The sequence below is a fragment of the Callorhinus ursinus genome, unplaced genomic scaffold (assembly GCF_003265705.2).
Source record: "Callorhinus ursinus isolate GAN/ISIS: 27379988/994484 unplaced genomic scaffold, GSC_fseal_2.0 scaffold81, whole genome shotgun sequence".
Taxonomy (NCBI): domain Eukaryota; kingdom Metazoa; phylum Chordata; class Mammalia; order Carnivora; family Otariidae; genus Callorhinus; species Callorhinus ursinus.
The window spans coordinates 3756447-3779787 of record NW_027397143.1 but is presented as its reverse complement, the minus strand read 5'-3'; the positions used below and the strand labels follow the sequence as shown (position 1 = coordinate 3779787).

At 39.7% G+C, this 23341-nt stretch overlaps 2 protein-coding genes across 2 annotated transcripts in view; one reads left to right on the top strand and one right to left on the bottom strand.

Annotated features, from left to right (window-relative positions):
• LOC112816281 (interferon-gamma-inducible GTPase 10-like) overlaps positions 1–23341 on the top strand; it is a 207023-nt gene that overhangs the window by 154131 nt on the left and 29551 nt on the right.
• On the bottom strand, positions 10423–12155 carry LOC112816279 (interferon-gamma-inducible GTPase 10-like). Its single transcript, XM_025862709.2, has one exon. It carries the CDS (start codon positions 12114–12116, stop codon positions 10794–10796), a length of 1323 nt encoding a protein of 440 aa, XP_025718494.1. The 5' UTR covers positions 12117–12155; the 3' UTR covers positions 10423–10793.

The following is a 23341-nucleotide window of genomic DNA, read 5'->3' as shown; positions in this document are numbered from 1 at the left end:
CTCCCAATCTCCACCCAGAGGAGCTGAGAACTCGGGGCCCCGCTCCTCAGTGTGCCCCCAGAGAAAAGCAGTCACTTCCGTGTCCCCGGTCTCCGGCCGCACTCCGTGCTCACCCGGCCTGTGATCGAGCGTTGCTATCTCTGGCACCCGACCCCGCACGGAGTCTCCAAACCCAGCAGATCCCTGCAGTGCGTTCCCGCACCGCTCCTCCCCGGGAAGGAAGGTGAGTCTCCCCGGATCTGCTGCTTGTTGGGTCCCTGCTGGGGGAGCCGTGCCCCGACTGGGCCGCAGATCACAGTTTATGGCAACCCCGAGCTGAGAGCCCGCGACTCTGCTCCGTCTCTGCAGCCGGCTTCCCCGCTCTGATACCTGGGAGCTCTGGTGCACTCAGGCACCCCCGGTCTCTCTGTGACCCCAAGGGTCCTGAGACCACACTGTCCCGGGAGGATTCCACCCCCTGCTTGGCCACTGCAGCGACGTCCCTCCGCCGAGCCAACTTCTAAAAGGTCCGATTTTGTGCTCCGCGGCTCTATCACTTGCCAGAAGCGGCCGGCGGAGGCCCCTCCCCCGCCATCTATCCTTCCGAATATCGCCTCAGATTCACTTCTCCGCATGCCCTACCTTCCAGTAAGTGGTCGCTTCTCTGTTCAGAGTTGTTGCTACTCTCCTGTTCGATCTTCTGTTGAGTTCGTAGGTGTTCAGAATGGTTTGATCCCTATTCAGCTGAATTCCTGAAACCAGACGAAATCTAGGTCTCCTACTCCTCCGCCATCTTGCTCCGCCCCCCCAATATGTGGAATTCTTAATCTCAGGAAACAAACTAAGGGTTGCTGGAGTGGTGAGCGGTGGGAGGGATGGGGTGGCTGGGTGATAGGCACTGGGGAGGGCATGTGCTATGGTGAGTGCTGTGAATTGTCCAAGATTGTTGAATCACAGACTTGTACCTCTGAAACAAATAATACATTATATATTTAAAAAAAAAGAAGATAGCAGGAAGGGAAGAATAAAGGGGCAGAAATCGGGAGGGGAGATGAACTATGGGAGATGATGGACTCTGAAAAACAAACTGAGGATTCTAGAGGGGAGGGGGATGGGAGGATGGGTTAGCCTGGTGATGGGTATTAAAGAGGGCATGTTTTGTATGGAGTTATATGTTTGTTATATGCAAACAATGAATTATGGAACACTATATCAAAAACTACTGATGTAATGTATGGTGATTAACATAACATAATAATAAAAAAATAGAAAAATAGAATAAAAAGAATGACTGGGTCAATCATGAAATTAGAAGAACTTACCAATTCATGCAAACTAATGAAAATGAAGACACATCAATTCAAAACTTATGGGATACTGCAAAGTCGGTCCTAAGAGGGAAGTACATAGCAGTCCTTGTCTCTAAAAAATTGGAAAAAATCCTAAATACACAAGCTAACCTTACACAGAAAGGAGCTGGAGAAAGAACAGCAAATAAAGCCTAAAGCAAGAAGGAGAATAGAAATAATAAAATTAGAGCAGAAATCAATAAAATAGAAACCAGAACAGTAGAACAGATCAACGAAATTAGAAGCTGGTTCTTTGAAAGAATTAATAAGATCAATAAACCTCTGGCCAGACTTATGCAAAAGAAAAGAGAAAGGACTCAAATTAATAAAATCATAAATGAAAGGGGAGAGATCACAACCAATTCCAAAGAAATACAGGGAAATATTAGAACATATTATGAGCAACTATAATGGATATATTGCTGGAAACTTATAAACTACCAAGACTGAAACAGGAAGAGGTAGAACATCTGAACAGAAGAACATCCAGGAAGGAAATTGAAGCAGTAATCAAAAACCTCCCCCAAAAAACAGGAGTCCTGGGCCAGATGGATTCCCAGGGGAATTCTACCAAATATTTAAAGAGGAATTAATACCTATTCTCCTGAAGCTGTTTCAAAAAATAGAAACCGAAGGAAAACTTCCAAACTCATTCTATGAGGCCAGCATTACCCTGATCTCCAAACCAGACAAAGACTCCCTCAAAAAGGAGAGCTACATAGTAATATCCCTGATGACCATGGATGCCAAAATACCCACCAAGATCCTAGCTAATAGGATTCAAAAGTACTTTAAAAGGATTATTCACCATGACCAGGTGGGATTTATTCCTGGGATGCAAAGTTGGTTCAACATTCACAAATCAATCAATATGATAGAACACATAAATAGAGGAGAGAGAAGAAACATATTGTCCTCTCAATTGATGCAGAAAAAAGCATTTGAAAAAATACAGCATCCTTTCTGATTAAAACCCTTCAAAGTATAGGGATAGAGGGAACATACCTCAACATTATAAAAACCATTTATAAAAAGCCCGTGGTGAATATGATTCTCAATGGGGAAAAACTGAAAGATTTTCTCTTTAGGTCAGGAACATGACAGGGATGCCTACTCTCACCACTTTTGTTCAACATGGTACTAGAAGTCCTAGCCTCAGCAGTCAGACAACAAAAATAAATAAAAGGCATTCAAATTGGCAAAGAAGAAGTCAAACTCTCTCTCTCTGCAGATGACATGATATTGTATGTGGAAAACCCAAAAGACCCCACCCCAAAATTGCTAGAACTCATACAGCAATTCAGCAAAGTGGCAGCATATAAAATCAATGCACAGAAATCAGTTGCATTTCTATACACTAACAGTGTAACTGAAGAAAAAGAAATTAAGAAATTTATAAGATACCTAAGAAGAAACCTAAGCAAATAGGTAAAGGATCTGTACTCTAGAAACTACAGATCACTTATGAAGGAAATTGAGGAAGACACACAGAGATAGACAAACATTCCATGCTCATGGTTGGAAGAATAGACATTGTTAAAATGTCTATGCTGTCCAGAGCAATCTACACATTCAGTGCAATCTCTATCAAAATGCCATGGACATTTTTCACAGAGCTATAACAAACAATCCTAAAATTTGTGTGGAACCAGAAAAGACCCCAAATTGCTAGGGGAATGTTGAAAGAGAAAACCAAAGCTGGGGGCATCACAATGCCTGACATCAAGCTATGTTACAAAGCTGTGATCATCAAGACAGCATGGTATTGACACAAAAACAGACACATAGATAAATGGAACAGAATAGAAAGCCCAGAAATGGACCCTCAACTCTTGGTCAACTAATCTCCTAAGTCAGTTTTAACTGGAGGAAAGGATTTCCTCAGGATGGTTTTCATTTTATTGGCATCTAAATCAAAGAACCATCTTTACTTCATCCTGAAGAAGAGAATGACATAGTTACCCAGAATTGGACATAGCTGGGAAGGCTGAGGAATGCTTTATGACAGAACAAGTCATGAAATCAGTCTCCAGTTCACTTTATGGAGAGGGTACAGATCCAGAGACTTCCTGATGGCCCTGTTCTCCTCCATGGGCATCCCCATACTCTGGGCCACATGATAGAGAGATTCCTCATCTATTCCAAAGAGCTAACAGCAGATGTTCAGACACTACTCTAAATCGTCTTCATCCTGGACACCAAGAATGTCCTGAAAATACAGTCTGGGTATTCTCTTCTGCAGAGAGATTGCCTTGTCATTAATGATCTTCTCACTGGTGTGAACAGGTTTTCCATGGGACTATGACATCTGATGTCAGGGAAGCCTCTGTGCAAGGTGTCCCTCAAATCTGGGAAGTCATGAAATAAGGGGTTGAGGTTGAAGGTCAGGAATATGATGGATTCACATACCCATGCCTGGAGAATTCCCTCGATATTATCCCACATATTCTGCATGAGTCATTCCTCCAAGAGGGCAGTTCCCTCTTCATCTTGGTTCAGACTATATAGAACCTCTTTTCCAGACCCTATATGGTTTGGGCACGCTTCACAACATTCATGCTGAACTGTTTGGATGCAGTGATGTTGAAGAGATTATAGTGGTTAAAGTGCTTCTCCTCCAGATAGTTCTCCAGGCTTTGGGTGGCTGCCCCTGTGCTAAGTACATCCCATAGCACCACACTGGTAAAGTGAGAAAAAGAATGGCAAGTGTGAATTTGGGATGTGGAAGCTGACCCCAGTGGGAGCTGAGGCATCCACCTCTTGCTTAGTTCGCCGCAGTGCTTTGATGAAGGACACGTTGTTTCCAGAGTCCTCAGGGAATGCAGTGTTTACTGGGGCACTGGATGCTTTCTCCAGGGTCCCCCTGACCAGAGAGACCACCTCCAGCCAATTCCCTTCTCCCAAGGCTTTTTCAATGTTCATGGCACCTCCTTGATGTAAAACCCTCTAGTCCATATTGTATTGCACAGCAGAGGTGAATGAGGAGATAATTAGGTGTGAGGGGACAGAGGTGGCTATATCATACTACTTACTAGTGCAGTAACCTAAAGAAGAAGGAAGACCAGAGGAGTTAGGAGGGTTGGGTGCACAGGACAACAGAGGAATGTCAGACTTAGCATCAATCCCAGGTGATTAGATCCACACCCAAGCTGCTAACAAAGATCTTTTGATTACAGAGTGAGCAAAACCCTCATTCAAGAATATGCACACTCTTAAGGGTCAGAGGAGACTGTTGAGGAATGCTCTACTGCTGTGATGCCAGTGGTCAGCACCAAAGCATGTTATGGACAGAAGAGAACTTGAGTAGCAGAGCATCTGTGGTTCACTCAGAGCCAAGAAGCTGCCCGTCCCTCATCCACACAGCTAAGTGAACAGGACAATCCATGGGGGATGTGTGAAGAGCAGGGGTTAGCTTGTGCTGGCTGTCCATATTCTTCACTCATTGGGAACTTCTGTCTTCACTTCGTTTGCCTTTTGAGTCAAGAATAATTTATTTTTATTGGTATTGAAAAGTGCATTTTCCTTCCCCTCAAGACATTTCTTCATAAAATATTTGATATCTTTCCTTTTTTCCTCTTTTTAAAAATTTAAATTCAATTAGCCAACATTTATCAGTTGTGTATAACACTCAATGCTCATCCCATCACATGCCCTCAATACTAACTGCATACCTAAGGAATGCCTGTGTCTCTTCAACTTGAACATCTAAGTCACAACAAACTTCCCAAATAATTTCCTACCAATTTTAAGTCAACACTTACAGTTGTATTGATTGTTTATCATTGTTGCTGTTGTTATTGTCATTATAACTTATTGTAAGTATTTAAGATCTTCCATGAATGTAGGTTATCTTATAGGCTGAACCCTGCAGTGAGGTAAGGCTGGATTAGGAAGGAGAATTGGTTGGGATAACCTGGTGGACTCTCCTCCTGGTCGCTACACACAGTCCTCTTGGCTGGAGGACTTTCATAATGCCACAAGTTATGAGTGCCTACTTGCTAATATCCCTTAAAATTCTACTACTCCTATATGCATGAATGTAAATTTTTAAAATTCAAGACCTTTTTTTTGGCTAAGGAGTTGCCCTGTGAGCCCATGATGACCTTTTGTTCCTTGGAGGGCTGTCTGTCAGGCCAATCTATGGGGCCCTTTGAAGCGTCTGCAGACCCATCCTCACCTCCATCTGTTAAAGTTCTGCCCCAGAAGACTCACTGTCCCTTCTCTGGTATAAGTTCCACACCTATCTCTATGCCTCATGGTGCTGCTTCATGCTCATCTTCTTGGGGCACCCAAGATCACTTTTCCTAGGGTGGGTTCTATTTGCTTCATTGCTCCTCAGACTCCTCTGGCTGCATTCGGTGCCAGGGCCTGGACTCACTCTCCCCACTGAGGGAATGGGCCAACAGCTCTTCCTGAGGCAACATGAATATTTTCACATTGAAAACCAAGTTGCAGTGTTCTTTGCTGTGCAACAGGGAAGCCATGGGACCTACCTCTCAGGACTTCAGTGAAGGTTTCATGGTATGATGCAGGCGAAGCTCTCTCAGCAGGGCTCCCAGCACCTCTCAGTGAATCCTCTCTGGTCTTAATAGGATCTCTGAGGAAGATTTCCTCTGGTTCCTCTTATTCCCTCCAATTCTTACAACAGTATATGAAGGTCCTATGTCTGTGAGTCTGTCTAGGCTGGGTCTTTTGCATGCCTTTTCTGGATTAATCTTCCCCAAGCTCTATTAGAAAAGGGTATTATTATTCCTGGTTACAGATGAAGAAATACTGTCTCTGCAGATAAGAAACAAGCCTCAGTGGAAAGAGCCAAGATGTCCATCAACAGATGAATGGATAAAAAAGATGTGGTATAAAAATGTCCATCGACAGATGAATGGATAAAGAAGATGTGGTATATATATACAATGGAATATTATGTAGCCATCAAAAGGAATGAGATCTTGCCATTTGCAGTGACGTGGATGAACTGGAGGGTGTTAAGCTGAGTGAAATAAGTCAATCAGAGAAAGACATGTATCATATGACCTCACTGATATGAGGAATTCTTAATCTCAGGAAACAAACTGAGGGTTGCTGGAGTGGTGGGGGCAGGAGGGATGGGGTGCCTGGGTGATAGACATTGGGTAGGGCATGTGCTATGGTGGAGTGCTGTGAATTGTGCAAGACTTTTGAATCACAGATCTGTACTTCTGAAACAAATAATGCAACATATGTTAAGAAAAAAGAAAAAGAAGAAGATAGCAGGAGGGGAAGAATGAAGGGGAGTAAGTCAGAGGGGGAGTCGAACCATGAGAGACGATGGACTCTGAAAAACAAACTGAGGGTTCTACAGGGGAGGAGGGTGGGGGGATGGGTTAGCCTGGTGATGGGTATTAAAGAGGGCACATTCTGCGTGGAGCACTGGGTGTTATGCACAAACAATGAATCATGGAACACTACATCAAAAACCAGTGATGTAATGTATGGTGATTAACATAACAATAAAAAAGAAAAGCAATTTAGTGTTCTAGAAAATGAAATGGAAACATGCAGAATAAAAAAGAAATAGAAAATTTTTTAAAGTCATTAAGTATAAGCTTAGCATTTGTAAGTTTATAAATAATGGAATGAGAACAAACGAAGATGTAATAATAAAGAAATAACAGGAAAAAAGATGTCGTATATATATATATATATACAATGGAATATTATGCAGCCATCAAAAGCAATGAAATCTTGCCACTTGCAATGACGTGGATGGAACTGGAGGGTATTATGCTGAGCGAAATAAGTCAATCAGAGAAAGACATATATCATATGATCTCACTGATATGAGAAATTTTTAATCTCAGGAAACAAACTGAGGGTTGCTGGAGTGGTGGGGGTGGGAGGGATGGGGCGGCTGGATGATAGCCATTGGGGAGGGTATGTGCTATGGTGAGCACTGTGAATTGTGTCAGACTGTTGAATCACAGACCTGTACCTCTGAAACAAATAATACATTATATGTTAAAAAAAAAAAAAGAAGAAGAAGAAGAAGATAGCAGGACGGGAAAAATGAAGGTGGGGAAATCGGAGGGGGAAATGAACCATGAGAGACTATGGATTCTGAGAAACAAACTGAGGGTTCTAGAGGGGGTGGGGTGGGGGGATGGGTTAGCCTGGTGATGGGTATTAAAGAGGGCATGCACTGAATGGAGCCCTGGGTGTTATATGCAAACAATGCATCATGGAACACTACATCAAAAACTAATGATGTAATGTATGGTAACTAACATAACATAATAAAAAAATAGCAAAAAAAAAAGAAAAGAGAATTCTCAAATAAATGCATGTTGATAAGTAACCCCTACACATACACACACACACACACACACACACACAAAGAGAGAGAGCAAAAGTAGTAATGTCTCTGACATGGACCCCCACAACATTTTTCTAGAGATGTCTCCCGAAGCAGGGGAAACAAAAGCAAAAATAAACTATTGGGACCACATCAAAATAAAAAGATCTATAAAGTGAAGGAAACCATCAACAAAACAAAAAGTTTACTAAATAGAAGATATTTGGTAATGATATATCCAATGAGGGGTTAATATCCAAACATATAATGAGGTAATACAACTGAGCGGCAAAGAAATCTAAATAATCCAATTAAAAAATGAGCAAAAGACATGAACAGCCATTTCTCTGAAGAAGACATACAGATGGCTAAACAGGCACATGAAAAGATGCTCATCATCACTTATCATCAGGAAATGCAGATTAAAACCACAATGAAATATCACCTCCTGCATGTCAGAATGGCTAAAATTACAAATGCAAGAAACAACAAGTATGCTGAGGATTTGGAGAAAAGGAACACTAGCACACTGTTGGTGGGAAGGCAAACTGTTGTAGTCACTGTGAAAAGAGTGTGATTGTTCCTCAAAAAATTATACATAGAATTACTGTATAATCCCATAACTCAAAAAGTGAAAAAAACAATCCCATTATCTCCACTACTGGGTATTTACCCAAAGAAAATGAAAACACTAATTCAAAAAAATAAATGCACACTTATATTTATTGCATCATTATTTACAGTAGCCAAAATATGGGAGCAACTCAGGTGTCCATCCAGAGATGAGTGGATAAAGAACATGTGGTGGACATATAAAATGGAATATTACTCAGCCACAAAAAACAATGAAATCTTACCATTTGTAATGAGATGGATACAGGTAGAGAGTATAATGCTTGGCAACATAGGTCAGTCACAGAAAGACAAATACAATAGGATTTCACTCCTATGTGGAATTTAAGAAACAAAACAGATAATAGGGGGAAAAAAGAGAAAGAGAGGCAAACCAAGAAATAGACTCTGAACTATATAGAGAACAAATTGATGGTTATCAGAGGGGAGACATGTGAAGGGATGGGTGAAATAAGTGATGGGGATCAAAGAGTACTTATCATGATGAACACTGAGTAATGATTAGAAGTATTTAAATACTATTTTGTAAAGCTGAAACTAATATAACACTATACACTAATTATACTGGAATTAAAAATTAAAAATAAATAAATAAAATCTTGAAATAATTTGTTTTGTTATATCAACAAAGCTTAGATCAATTTGTTTTGATTTGTATTTCTATAAATGTTGGATCTTTTCACTTAATTACACAGTTATATAGTTTTGTAAAACATTTGCATGTTCCAATGTAAAATAAGTTGCATTGAGTAAAACCTAGTCCTTACAACCGCCTCTCCACACAGTACCATCACTTCCCCTATAGATAACTGAATTTTATTAATACAGTTGTCTTGTGTTTAATTAAAGAATATGTGCAAATATATATATACATGTTTTACACTGTCTTAGATCATCAGTAACATACTATACACATAATTCTCCATCTTGCTTTTTTCAATGAACAATAAACAGTATATCCTGGAGATGAGAGCATAGCAATATTATAGGATATTACTCCTTTGTATATATAAGCCGTCTATATTGTGACTGTAACATTTCCTTTAAAGAACATTTGAATTTTGTGTTTTACCATTTCAAATAGTGCTGCAATTAATAATTTTAAGCATGTATCTTTTTAAAATTTTCCAGCTTTTTTGTCCCCCCCAGCTTTATTTAGGTAAAACTGACAAATATAATCATATATATTTAAAGTATACAATGTGATGATTTCATATATATGTACATATGGTGGAATGAGCACTGCAGTCAAATTAATTAATACATCCATCACCTCACATACTCACCTTGTGTGTGTGGTGAGCAGGCTTAGGATCTACTGTCTTAGCAAATTTCAAGTATTGTTGTTGTATAGTATTATTACACAGTATTATTAACTATAATCACACTATACATTCACCTTATAACTGAAAGATGTGCTCTTTCAACAGCATTATACGTTTCCCCCACTTTCCAATGCCTACCAACCACCAATCTACTCTCATTTTTTTATGACCCTGATTCTTCAAAGTGAGATCACTGGGGCAAAGTGTTAATGTGTGTATAATTTTCCTAGAGATGGGTTAATTTACCACATTGTAAGCTAGATCATTTTGTGTACCCACCAACATTGCATGATGACAACTATTTTTCTATAGTTTCACCCACAGAATATCAAACTCTGCAATTTTCCCCAATCTAAAGGGAGATAAATGATATTTTTGTGTAGATGTCATTCCTAATTTGCATTTCCCTTATTAGATGGAGGATTGCATATATTTAAATACCTTTTGCATTTTTAAAATTTCCACTTAGATTTATCAAAATCCTCTTGTCTGTTATTCCCTAACCTCTCAAGTTCAGGCACCAAATACACTGATAGCAGCCAAGGAGTGTCTAGACCTACAATATGCAAACCTTGGACTATTTTTCTATCTTAGACAATTGTCCCTCTCACAAAATACCCCAGATAAAGTTTTTCCTTAGCTAATGTTTCCCTTTCATTTCCTGTGACACATGTTCAGCTATCTTTTATGCTTTTAAATAAAATGATAACTCTGGAAAGGACAAGGAGGATTATCAGTCACATTAATTGATGATCTACAAACAATCAGAATTTATGCATTCACAAAAGAATGACAGGAATGCCAAAAATAGACTATGTATCCATTTATTTAAAAATCAGTTTTGAGGATCTACTGTGTAAACAGTAGATTTTTTTACTACTATGTCAGTAGAAAGACCAGTGCTGGCTATACAGTAACAATGACACAAAGTGTTATTCTCTCCCATGAGCAGAAAACTCGATTCTTGTCCTTTATTTTCCTAGGAAGGATCATATCAAAGGATTCTTTAGAGCTGATTGCTTTCACTGTTAAGTAACAGTCATTAAATTCATGGTTTGTTCAAGAGTGAATTATGGAAATGTCTGTGAAACACCTTGAGGGCAGTGGGTCAGTATTGTTTCAAGGGAAGTCCTAACTCAATTTTCTAGGCACCAATGCCATACCAACACTGAGAATAATTCAGGAGCTGGCTGCCTCACTTTTCCCATTTTCATTCCCTACATTATGAAGTGGATAGGTTTGCCCAGAGCCCACAAGGTCCTTAAAAATCTCTTCTTTTTTAAAAAAAACTTTTGCGTCACTCACCACAGTCTCAAGGAAATAGTTTTGCAAGTAGAAAATCTTCCTAAAGTAAAGACCAGTGGCAATGAGTCCTCCATTAACAGAGCAGAATTTTTCCACATACCTTAACAGTTTTTCTCCTAACGATTCATCATCCTTTTCAATTGATAGCAAGTGGGGAGAACTAAGGTATGCCTTGAGTTTCTCCAATGACATGTTAAAGTCCTTGGCCATGGTTTCCAGGGATGCATCATCCAGCCCAAAGTAAGACCTGTAGAGGGTTAAGGTCTCCTCCAGCTTCTCCACATCATTATCACTGATCAAGCCCATGAAAGGGATGGTGGCTGATGCTCCAGCCTTCAGGGCCTCCAACCAGACCTTCTGTCTCAGGGAATCCCTCTTCTGGTCAATGGCGGCCTCAGTAATATTTGGCAGGTATTGCATGAAGATGTGGCGCTTGTGGGCTGGGAGGTCCCTCAGAAGGGTGGTCTCCAGGCTTTGGAAATCATAGTCAGACAACTCGAGGTTGGAGACTAAGAAGACCTGAGGGTCTCTCACTTTGGCATTCTGCAACTGAGTCACACAGTCATTGCGGATCCTTTGCAGGATTTCATCCTTATTGAATGTGTTGGGTTTACTCCTTTTTAGATTATATAAATCACTGTCCACTTTAGATCGGACAAAGTAGAAATTCTTGTTCATTTTTCTAATTGCCTTTGCTAGATGTGCATCATTGCTTTTGAAGCGTGTAGAAGAGATGATAATAAAGAAGTCATACTCACCAAATTTCATTTTCTCCAGATACTTCTGAGGCTGAAAGTTAGTGGTCCCTATGCCTGGCAGGTCCCATAATGTCACATTGGGAAACTTCTTGTGTTCATATTTGGTTCTCTCAAAAGTTGTTTCCAGTTCCCCAGTGGGGGCAGCCCCTTCTTCTTCATGCTCCAAACCCCGCAAGGCATTGATGAAGCTGGACTTCCCTGTCCCAGACTCCCCAGTCACAGCAATGCTCAGTGTGGCATTGTCAATGTCTCTCAATGCATCACTAATTGCAGAAACTGCTCTCTGAAGGTCCCCCTCCTTCAGGCATGATTGAATCAATGTGACGGTTTCCTGAGAGAGGATTTTGCTTTCCACCTTGAAGTTCTTAAAAAAGTTGTCAAAGCTGGAGGCCAAATCGCAACCCTTTCTATTAGAGGATGTGGAAGAGGAGGACCCCATGGCTGGAGCAGTAGAGGACCTATGGGGAGCAAAGAAGAGGGAAGCAAAACGAGTTAGTGCAAGAGGTGGTTTGGGTGTGTTATGATGGGCAAGGGAGAAACTCAGTCCTCACCACAACATTGTATTCAGGAGCTCTTCTCTTTCTGTTCAGGCTTTGTGTAGACTTCTGACCTAGAGGAAAAGTTTGCCCATGCTCAGCCTCTTCCCTTATCTTGGAAAGCCCTTCTTCTTAAAGGTGTTCTTCATTTTTCTAGACTTATTTCAAAGCCTGATTCTTCCATCCAAACTTAGCTGCCCATATTTTTCTTTATTTAACTTGCTTCACTTTTCTTTATTTGTAATGTTATGAAAATAATACTTCTTTGTGGTAGCAAATCTAAAAAGACAACACCAACATTCACCACCACACCCCTTCTCACCTGTGGTGTAAGAACCTCCAGAAAACACACTTCTGATAACCTCCAACATCAGCATGTCATAGACATTGATTCCCCTCTGAGGCAGCTAAATAAGAATTAGTGGCTCCTTTCCTTCTCAGAAAAGATGCTATATATCTTGATTAGGAGATAGAAAGTTTTAATGGTTGCAAATGTGTTTTCTTTTATCTAGAAAATGTGCTGGTTCATGAAACAAGGTATTGAAAGGATTATTTTTATTTTTCCTCTAGCAGAAGCAGTAGGTGGCATGGATTCCCATGTTCTAAAAAAACATATTGGACTATCCACTTGGGACTTGCTATGAGTCATCCCAACTGTCCTGTGACCCCCACCCATTACCTGCTTTATGCCTGTGTATAAAAGTGGAAAGAAATCATGTAGGAGAGATAATCCACCTAGAGGACTGACTGATGTATAAAGTGTCATTGATGTAAAAGATCATGTTAGCAAAGACTGAAGCAGTTACTGAATGGGATGTAAGATATCTGTCACGATAAGGAGGTCCCTCTGTCACCTTCTCTGATGTGAATGAAACTGAGCACATTTTGGAGTCCTGGATCTATCTGATCACTGGAAACTTATACCTTAAGAGGTGCACCAGAAGAAATCATATACTCAGGACGAAATGTAATGTGAAATACTTGTATACTGTCCCCTACTGAGATTGGGTGCAGAATTTTTAGACCAGGGAACAACCTCAAGTCACTACTGATGCCTGGGCAGCATGCAGGCTGTAGAAATGTCCTTTGGCTAGAAGTGAGGGATCAGGACATCCTCTATGGGCTTCCTTGTAGCCAAGGTCTGAAGTGCAGGAGAGGATGGCAAAAGATATTTTTGGAAGAAATTATTCAGACCAAGTGTACATTGTTTGGACTGGCACACATATGAATGGGGCATGCAAACATTCTCCTTAGAAGAGAAAAGTATGGGAATCTAGCTTGTCAAATATGAAAAAGGAAGCTATTAAGCTATTAATCATGGTGCCAACACTTCTGACTACCTGGCAGGAATATTTTTCACATACAGAAGAGTGGAAATCTTGAGCATCTGGCATGTGAAGGGACCACCCCTTGCTGTTTGGAGACCAAACCCCCACAACCCCTTTGGACAGCAGGCAGCACACAAAGCAAAATGAGCAAGCCTGGTGTGGAAGTTGCATATACAACCTGGGCCTCAAGGAGGCACCAACAAGGTGAGACTCCAGCCCCATCAGGTGTAGTCTCATGCCTGTGCATTCTCAGAGGATGGGGAAGGAAAAACAAAAAGAGTCCTTTAAACACCTTGTTTCATGAGCCAGCATACTTTCTAAATAAAACAATACATAGGAGGGTGAGGAAATCTGACTGAGACAGATCCTAAGGAATGGAACAAATAAAAAGAAAGGGAACCAAATGACAGGATTAGAGGGTAAGCAGATATGGACAGTAAAATTCTGTGTGCTGAGCAAATTTCAACCTCACAAAACCCATGCCCTATTGTTAAGGTTCTATACCTCACCTGATGTTGTATGTGAAGCTCTGTTATTTATTTTCTGCTGCAACAGCAGTGCAGGGGGAGCAGGGGCAGAGTACTTTATGGTATCCCTGGGAGGTTGTATTTCACCCTCAAGCAGTGTGTTCTCTATAACTGGGATAGAAATGGGAGGAAGGTGAGAAATCCATGCCAATAAACCTTAGATGTGCATCTCTACATATATTCCTCATCTCATCCCCTTAATAATTCTGTAAGGACATATAACCATTTCCAACTTCAAATTAAAAATCAAATAAATGATGAGGTTGAGAGACAGACAATGAGGGTCCTACTGTTAGCAATGCTCAGAACTAGGATCCAAGGGCAGAGCTCTGTCTCAGGAAGCAAAGGAAGAGCACACAATTAGGTGGGGAGAGGTAAAACTAGGACTCAAAATGAAGTCAGTGTGAGACACACAGGTTTTATATTTCTATGGAGAGATGTGTTAAAAAGAAAGCCACAGGGCCATAATGGATCCATTTAAGTTAAAGCCCCAAGTCAGTAAACCAAGACTTGGCACCTAACGGCAGTTTCAACCCCCAGGGATGTAATCTTACAGCAGTCAACTTGGCAGTTTCCTGGTTAGCACTAAAAACTGTACTGACAGATCCCCTTCTCTCCCCTTAGGATGGCAACTGTGCCTAAATCAACGATTCTTTCCTAATAATTGTTTTTCTGCTTTCTTCATTTAAAATCCTTTCCTTTTCTACCACATAATGGCGCTCCTTTCTAATTCCTAGATGAGATATTACCCAATTCAAAAAATCACTTAATAAAGTCAATTAGGTCTTTAGAATTACTTGGTTCAATTTGTTTGTTTAACAGTTTGGTGTCAGTGTCTAGATCCAAAGCAAACTTCTGACTGTATTTGGGGACAACAAGCAAAACAAGTGTGGTGCCCCATGAATCCTTTTGAGTTCACTCTTTCTCAACATTTCCAAGAGCCATTGGTAAGTCCATCTTGCTTTGGGCTCTGCTCTTTTTTGCGTTAGAGCTTCTGAATGAATTGCCTTTCCAACCCAGGGTTAATAGATAATTCTGTCACTGATATAGGAGGTTCTGACAGAGCAACCATTCTTAGCCCTTGGTTCAATCCACAAGTCCACATTGGAATTCCTTCCCCAGTTCCAGTCCACAGCCTATATTCACTGCTCTTTGGTGGCTTAGTCTGTTCCCTGTTTCCTGTCTGCCATCTTCATTAATGGAATCTGCTGATTTAGTCCACAATGGGAATTTGTGGTTATGTGTAGAGGGCACTCTATTGAATAGTTCATAGTAACTTAAACCTAGTCCTTGGTTCTGAACTCAGATTCCAAGTTGGGAACTGTTGGTGGCAGCTACAGTTCTCCATGTGTGTGGAATCAGGCTGCAGCCCCCATTCTTGGAGGTCTACTAGTTCAATCACTGTCTCAATCCCTAGTTATTTGGGTACTGCTGGTGTCCATAATTCAATTACATCAATACTGTTGGTTTCTCTTAATATGTCCATGAGGTAAATGATTAGCTTAGGGTAAAACACTAAATAAACAAATAAACAAAAATAAATGGGATTTTTTAAAACTCCAAACAGTTAAGTGCTCTACCCGCCAACACACTGTGTATGTTATATCTAAGATCTATGGTTCTGCCTCTTTCTCTGTTGGTAGGAATGCAGACTAGGGCTGCACTCTGGAAAACAGTATGGAGGTGACTCGAAAAGTTAAAAATAGAACTACCATATGATCCAATAATTGCAATACTAGATATTTACCCAAAGAATTAAAAAAAACTGATTCCAAAGGATACATGCACCCCAATATTTATAGCAGCATTATCTACAATAGCCAAATTATGGAACTAGCCCAAATGTCCATTGACTGATGAATGGATAAGAACATGTGGTACATATATAGAAAATGGAATATATAGAAAATTTCATCCATAAAAAAATAAAGTCTTCTCATTTACAAAGATGTGGATGGACTATCACATCATTCTGAACACCTATGAATTCAACCTGAGATGTAAGAAAAGAATTGCTGAATCTCTACAAGTGGAAAAGCGACCACTTTTTGCAAGGTAGGAGGTGCAGGGAAGTGAATCTGAGGGGAGAAAGATGAAGGGCAGGTGAGGGAACCTCCATAAGCTGGCTATGGGAAAGAGAAATAACCCCAGAGCACAAAGCCAAAACCTGTAGAAATCTGCTTCAGTGAAAGACATCCCTGCCTGAAATGTGCTCATTAGGTGAAGCGGGAGACTAGTTGGGACAATGTGGTCTCAGGATCCCCTGAATCACAGAAAGAACAGGTTGCCTGAGCCAGTAGAGTTCCCAAGCATTGGAGCAGAGAAACCAGTTGTCAGCAAGCTCTGGAGGAGGCTCTCAATTCAGTTCACCATAAACCACAAGCCATGGCCCGTTGGGGTGACTGCTCTCTGTGTGGAGACCCTGTAAAGGACAGGAGCATGGGGACCCTCTGCCTTCCCCTGGGAGGGACAGAGCAGGTGCGTGCAGGACCAGGCAACAGTTCTCTGTGTGGGAGCCCTGTAAAGGACAGTAACTGGCAACCATCCGCAGTCCCCTGGGAGGATTGTTGTGGGCACACACCGCAGGAGTCTGTAGAGTTTGGCACACACAAAAGTGAAGACCATTTATCCCTGAGAGAGGGGGCCATAATTTTTCAGCTCTGGGGCTAGAGATCGGGCATGGCCATTTTTATTTTGATCCTCTAAAGAGGCATGAAAGCCTTCAGGGAACAAATGCCAGTCAGAGCAACTAAAAACAACTTACACTGAGTCTGGTCCACTCACAAGGGGAGGTGAAGTACTCCCAGGCAAAGACACCTAAGAATCAATGCAGCAGGCCCCACACCCAAAAGGTCAACTGGAAGAACAGGTGAACAGCAAGTTTACAGCCCACATGGGATTGCAAAACTCCAGTGCTAGGGGAAAATAGTATATACAATTTGAGGGTTTTTTTCTCATGATTCGTTTATCTTTCTGTTTAAAATTTTCCATTTTTTTTCTTTTTTCCTCTTTCAACAAGTTTCTTATTTTATCAAGTCTTTGTTTTTAAGTCTTTTTTTAACTTTCCTTTTTTACATTTACTTTATAAGTGTATATGTATATATATATGTATGTGTATATATATTCCTCATTTTGGCTTCCTTTCTCTATTCAATTTTATACACACACACACACACACACACACACACACACACACACACATACACACATTGTTTTGCTTTCCTTACAATTTTGGGATTTAGTGTCTTCAAACAACAGACCAAAATACACTAAGGACCAAGTGGATCACCCTGTTTTGTCCACCCTATGAAATTATATACTATCTTCTCCTGTCCTTTTTTTCTTTCCTTTTTTTTCCTTTTTCATTTTTTTCTAGTTTCTGACCTCTTCAGATTTGTCTAATGTGTATTTTGCTTGGGTCATGGTTCATAGTTTTGATAGTGTTCACTCATTCATCCATTCTTCTCTGGGCAAAATGACTAGAAGGAGGAATTCACAACAAAAGAAAGAACCAGAGGTAATACTCTCTGCCACAGATCTAATTGATATGGATATAAGTAAAACATTGGAGTTGTAATTCAGGATAACAATTATAAAGTTACTAGCTGGGCTTGAAAAAGGGATAAAAAACACTAGAGAATATCTTAGTGCAGAAATGAAATTTAATCAGGCCAAAAATAAAAATGCTCTAACTGAGATGCAGTCTAAATTGCATACCCTAACAGGGGGGGTAAATGAGGCAGAAGAGAGAGGGAGTGACACAGAAGACAAGTTGATGGAAAGGAAGGAAGTTGAGGAAAAGAGAGATAAACAACTAATGGAACATGAGGGGAGGCTTTGAGAAATCAGTGATACCATAAAGCAAAACAATATTAGGATTATTGGGGTCCATGAGGCAGAAGAAAGAGAGAGAGAACCAGAGGGTATATTTGAGCAAATCATAGCTGAGAAATTCTCTAATCTGGGGAAGGAAACAGGCTTTCAAGTCCAATAGGGAAAGAGAACACCTCTCAAAATAAATAAAATAGACCAACACCCCAACATATAGTAGTGAAACTTGCAAATTTCAAGGTAAAGAGAAAAATCCTGAAAGTAGCTGAAAGAAATCTTGAAAGAAAAAAGATTTCTTAAGTTACAGGGGTAGAAACATTAGGCTGGCATTAGACCTATCCACAGAGACCTGGCAGGCCAGAAAGGGCCGTCATTATATATTCAGGGCACTAATTGAGAAAAACAGCCAGGAATACTTCATCTAGCAAGGCTTTCATTCAGAATGGAAGGAGAGATAAAGAGCTTCCAGGACAAACAGAAATTAAAAGAATTTGTGACCACGAATCCAGCCTTGTAAGAAATATTAAAGGGGATCCTGTCAGCAAAGTGAGAGCCCAAGAATAACATAGACCAGAAGAAACAGAGGCAATCTACAGAAATCTACATGGGCTTTAAAGATAATACAATGGTATTAAATTCATAACTTTCAATATTTACTCTGAATGTAAATGGGCTAAATGCTCCAATCAAAAGACATAGATTGGATAAAAAAGCAAGACCCATCCTTATGCTGTCTACAAGAGACTCATTTTACACCTAAAGACTCCTCCAGACTGAAAGTGAGGGTGTGGACAACAATTTATCATGCTAATAGACCTCAAAAGATAGCTGGGGTAGCAATCCTCATATCAGACAAATTAGATTTTAAACCAAAGACTATAGTAAGGGATGAAGAAGGACACTATATCATACTTAAAGGGTCTACCCAAAAAGAAGATCTAACAGTTATAAATATTTGTGTCCCTAACTTGGGAGTAGCCAGTTAGATCAACCAATTAATAACCAAATTAAAGAAACACATTGATAATAATACAATAATGGTAGGGGACTTCAACACCCCACTCACAGCAAAGGAGAGATCATCTAAGCAGAAGATCAACAAGAAAACAAGGATTTTGAATGACACACTTGACCAAATGGACTTCACAGATATATACAGAGTGTGCCATCCTAAAGCAATACAGAAGAATACACATTCTTCTCAAGTGCACATGGAACATTCTCCAGAATAGATCAAAGACTGGGTCACAAATCAGATCTCAACAAAGGCAGAAGATTGGGATTATTCCCTTCATGTTTTCAGACCACAGTGCTTTAAAACTTGAACTCCATCAGAAGAGGAAATTTGGAAGGAACTCAAACACTTGGAGGCTAAAGAGAATCCTACTAAAGAATGAATAGGTCAACTAGGAAATTAAAGAATAATTAAAAAAATTAATGGCAACTAATGAAAATGAAGACACAACTGTTCAAAATCTCTTGGATACAGCAAAGGAGGTCCTAAATGGGAAGTACATAGCAATACAAGCCTTTATCAAAAAATTAGAAAAGTTAGATTACACCTAAAGGAGCTGGAGAAAGAACAGCAAATACTGCCTAAACCAAGTAGAAGAGAAATAATAAAGATTAAAACAAATCATTGAAATAGAAACTAGAACAGTAAAACAAATCCATGGAATTAGAAGCTTCTTCTTTGAAAGAATTAATAACATTCATAAACCCCTCAGCAAACTTATCAAAAAGAAAAGAGAAAGGACCCAAATTAATAAAATCACGAACGAAAGAAGAGAGATCATGACCAACAGCAAGAAAATACAACAATTTTAAGAACACATTATGAGCAACTATATGCCAACAAGTTAGGCATCTGGAAGAAATGGATGCATTCCTGCAAACTTATAAACTACCAAAACTGAAACAGGAAGAAATAGAAAGCATGAACAGACCCATAACCAGCAAGGAAATTGAAGCAGTAATAAGTCTCCTAAAACACCAGAGTCCAGGGCCAGATGACTTCCCAGGGGAATCCTACCAAATATTTAAAGAGGAACTAATACCTATTCTTCTGAAGTTATTTAAAAAATAGAAGTGAAAGGAAAGCATTCTATGAGGCCAGCATTACCTGATCCCAAAACCAGACAAAGAACCCACCATAAAGGAGAATTACAGACCAATATCCTTTATGAAGATGGATACCAAAATACTCACCAAGATCCTAGCTAATAGGATCCACAGTACATTAGGATTATTCACCACGACTAAGTGGGATTTATTCCTGGGCTGCAAGGGTGGTTCAATGTTCACAAAACAATCAACGTGACATATCACATTAATAAAAGAAAAGACAAGAACCATATGATCCTCTCAATTGATGCAGAAAAAGCATTTGACAAAGTACAGCATTGTTTCTTTATGAAAACTCTTCAAAATGTAGGGATAGAGGGAACATGTCTCAATATCATAAAAGCCATCTACAAAAAGCCCACAGCAAATATCATTCTCAATGGGGAAAACTGAAAGCTTTTCCTCTAAGGTCAGGAACATAGCAGGGATATCCACTATCACCACTGTTGTTCAACATAGTACTAGAAGTCCTAGCCTCAGTAACCAGACAACAAAAAGAAATAAAAGGCATGTAAATTGGCAAAGAAGTCAAACTCTCACTCTTTGCAGATGACAGGATACTTTATGTGGAAAACCCAAAAGACTCCACCCCCAAGTTGCTAGAACTCATACAGCAATTCAGCAATGTGGGAGGTTATAAAATTAATGCACAGAAATCAGTTGCATTCTTATACACTAACAATCTGACTGAAGAAAGAGAAATTAAGAAATTGATCCCATTTACAATTACACCAAAAACCATAAGATACCTAGGAAGAAATCTAAGCAAAAAAGTAAAGGATCTGTACTCTAGAAACTATAGAATACTTACAAAAGAAATTGAGGAAGACACAAAGAGATGGAAAAACATTCCATGCTCATGGATTGGAAGAATAAACATTGTGAAAATGTCCATGCTGTCCAGAGCAATCTATACCTTCAATGCCATCCTAATCAAAATTCCAATGGCATTTTTCAAAGTGCTAAAACAAACAATCCTATAATTTTATGGAATCAGAAAAGACCCCGAATCGCCAAGGAAATGTTGAAAAAGAGAAACAAACCTAGGGGCATCACAATGCCAGACTTCTAGCTATATTACAAAGCTGTAATCTTCAAGACAATATGGTACTAGGACAAGAACCGACACAGCCACCAATGGAACAGAATAGAGAACCCAATGTGAGTCGGTCCTGACATGCAACTCACATTGGGAATGAATAAATTTTAATACAAAAGTAAGTTGGTGAAAAATTAATATTTGGTTTCCTATCTGCTAAAAAGACAAAGTTTTCATTTCTTTGTTTTTAACATTTGATCTACTTTTGGTAATAGGTTGTTAAGGTTTCCTTTCCATTTAAATGATCTTCTTAGAAAGCAAAACACATGTGAAATTTCTAGAAATTTGATACCATCTTAATATAATGTTATCACTTGTAATCACTCTCTTACCTTCTGAAATTGCTGTCATCAAAACTGAGGCTCACACTAAAAGGACTGAACCAGAGTATCAGGAAAATGCCCCAGCTGACTCTCACACAAAGGCAGCCAGCAAAAGAATCTATAAAGATTGTGGCACATGTGGATAACATCCATTCTGCTGCTAGAAAAAAATGTCCCCTCATTGTGAGATTTCTGCCATTCTGATGTCAGGGTAACATGGCAACACTCTACTTCTGAACCAGAGAAAATAAGATAGATAAACAATGGCTATAAGTTGAACAAACAATTAAGCTTTGGGAAACCCAAGACAGCTGCTTGATTTTTCCTGACTCCTTGATAAACTCCAATTTTTGTTTTTTTCACCCCTTCACCAACCATAGTACATTTAAGATGACTCAAACTATGACTAGACATTCGAGGGGAGATTTATATAAAATTGTGAGAACAGTCTACCCGCAATGTCTGACTTGTCAGGTCCATTATCCTGGAAAAACTAGTTTTGCCCCTGGAGGCCTCACACAGGAATTCCTGTATTGAATACCTGCAGATGGTTTTTATTCAACTAAAACCTAGTACAGATTATCAATATTTTCTTGATGTTATATGTATGTTTTTCACATATGTTGAAGATTTCTCCTGCTGCAAGGCTGACGTTCTCACAGTAGCACAAAAACTGGTAGAAACTGTGTTTGCCACATGGGATATACCTTCCACAATTGCCAGTGATTGAGGCAGCCATTTCATTGGACAAATCATACCAGCTTAATCAAAACCTTACAAACTTCTTGGAATCATCACTGGCCCTACCATCCTCAATCATCAGGCAAAGCTGAGAGATTTAATGGGATCCTCAAACTTAAAATTTTTAAACTAGCCAAAAATACCTAGATATCCCTACTGTAAGGTATCACCTTTGGACATGCTGACCCTTTGCAGTACCCTCTTTGGGCAATGTAAACTCACCCCACACAACATAGTCACTGGAAGACCAATGTCTATTGGTATAAAACTTTCTGCTGATACCTTGTTGTTTCATGCTAGTATGACCAACTACAGCAAAATATTTAATGTTTTACCATTAAGACTATCATCAACAGGTTAAAGATGTCTTCCTAGATCCCAATTCAAAGGATCCTGTTGGTCATAGTCTAGAGTCTGGTGATTGGGTATTCTGGATCGAAAGGGATCTTGCCAAGTGCTCTCAACCACTGATATTTCTACTAAACTAGAAGATGTTGAATCTTGGGTACACATTTCACAGCTAAAGAAGGCTTTACCTGACACCTGGTCCTGTACAGATGCTAGAAATCTCTAAATCAATTGAATAGGTGGATAAGTAGCTGACATCGAGGTAGACTGCCTTCCTCCAAGACAACAGATCAAGTCTTCATACTTTAACTAAATATGAAACCCTTTGTCCTTCTTTTCCTTTCCTTTATTCTGACATAATCCTGGAAAAATAATGCCTGATAAAATAAAAATAAAATAAATAAATAAAAATAAAAATAATGCTCAGCTGTATGTCTGAGCCAGTTGCTCAGAAGGGGAGGAAACTCCAGAATGTAAAACAATCTTATATTTTAGGCTAAGAGAAAATCCAATCATGTCCCTAAATTTTCTCAAGCAAAATATGACATCACATTGGTCAGCTCCCTTGGATTTACATCACTGAGTTAAAAAAAGAGCAACCAGGGTACATTCATAACTCAGGATTTGCTTCCTTTGACAGGGTTATGCTTCCCTGGTTAACAGTAAATTTACAGGACAATTTGATCAGGAACCTTTCCTTAACTCCTAAAGATATTACAAAATCCATTCCTAAGACAATAAATGCCCAAGAAAGAGCCCTAGACTCTCTGGCCAAAGATTGTCTTGACAATAAGACAGCCTCTGATT

What these genes read in the sequence shown, in the direction of transcription:
- LOC112816279 (XM_025862709.2), bottom strand. Translation starts at nt 12,116, where the DNA reads ATGGGGTCCTCCTCTTCCACATCCTCTAATAGAAAGGGTTGCGATTTG.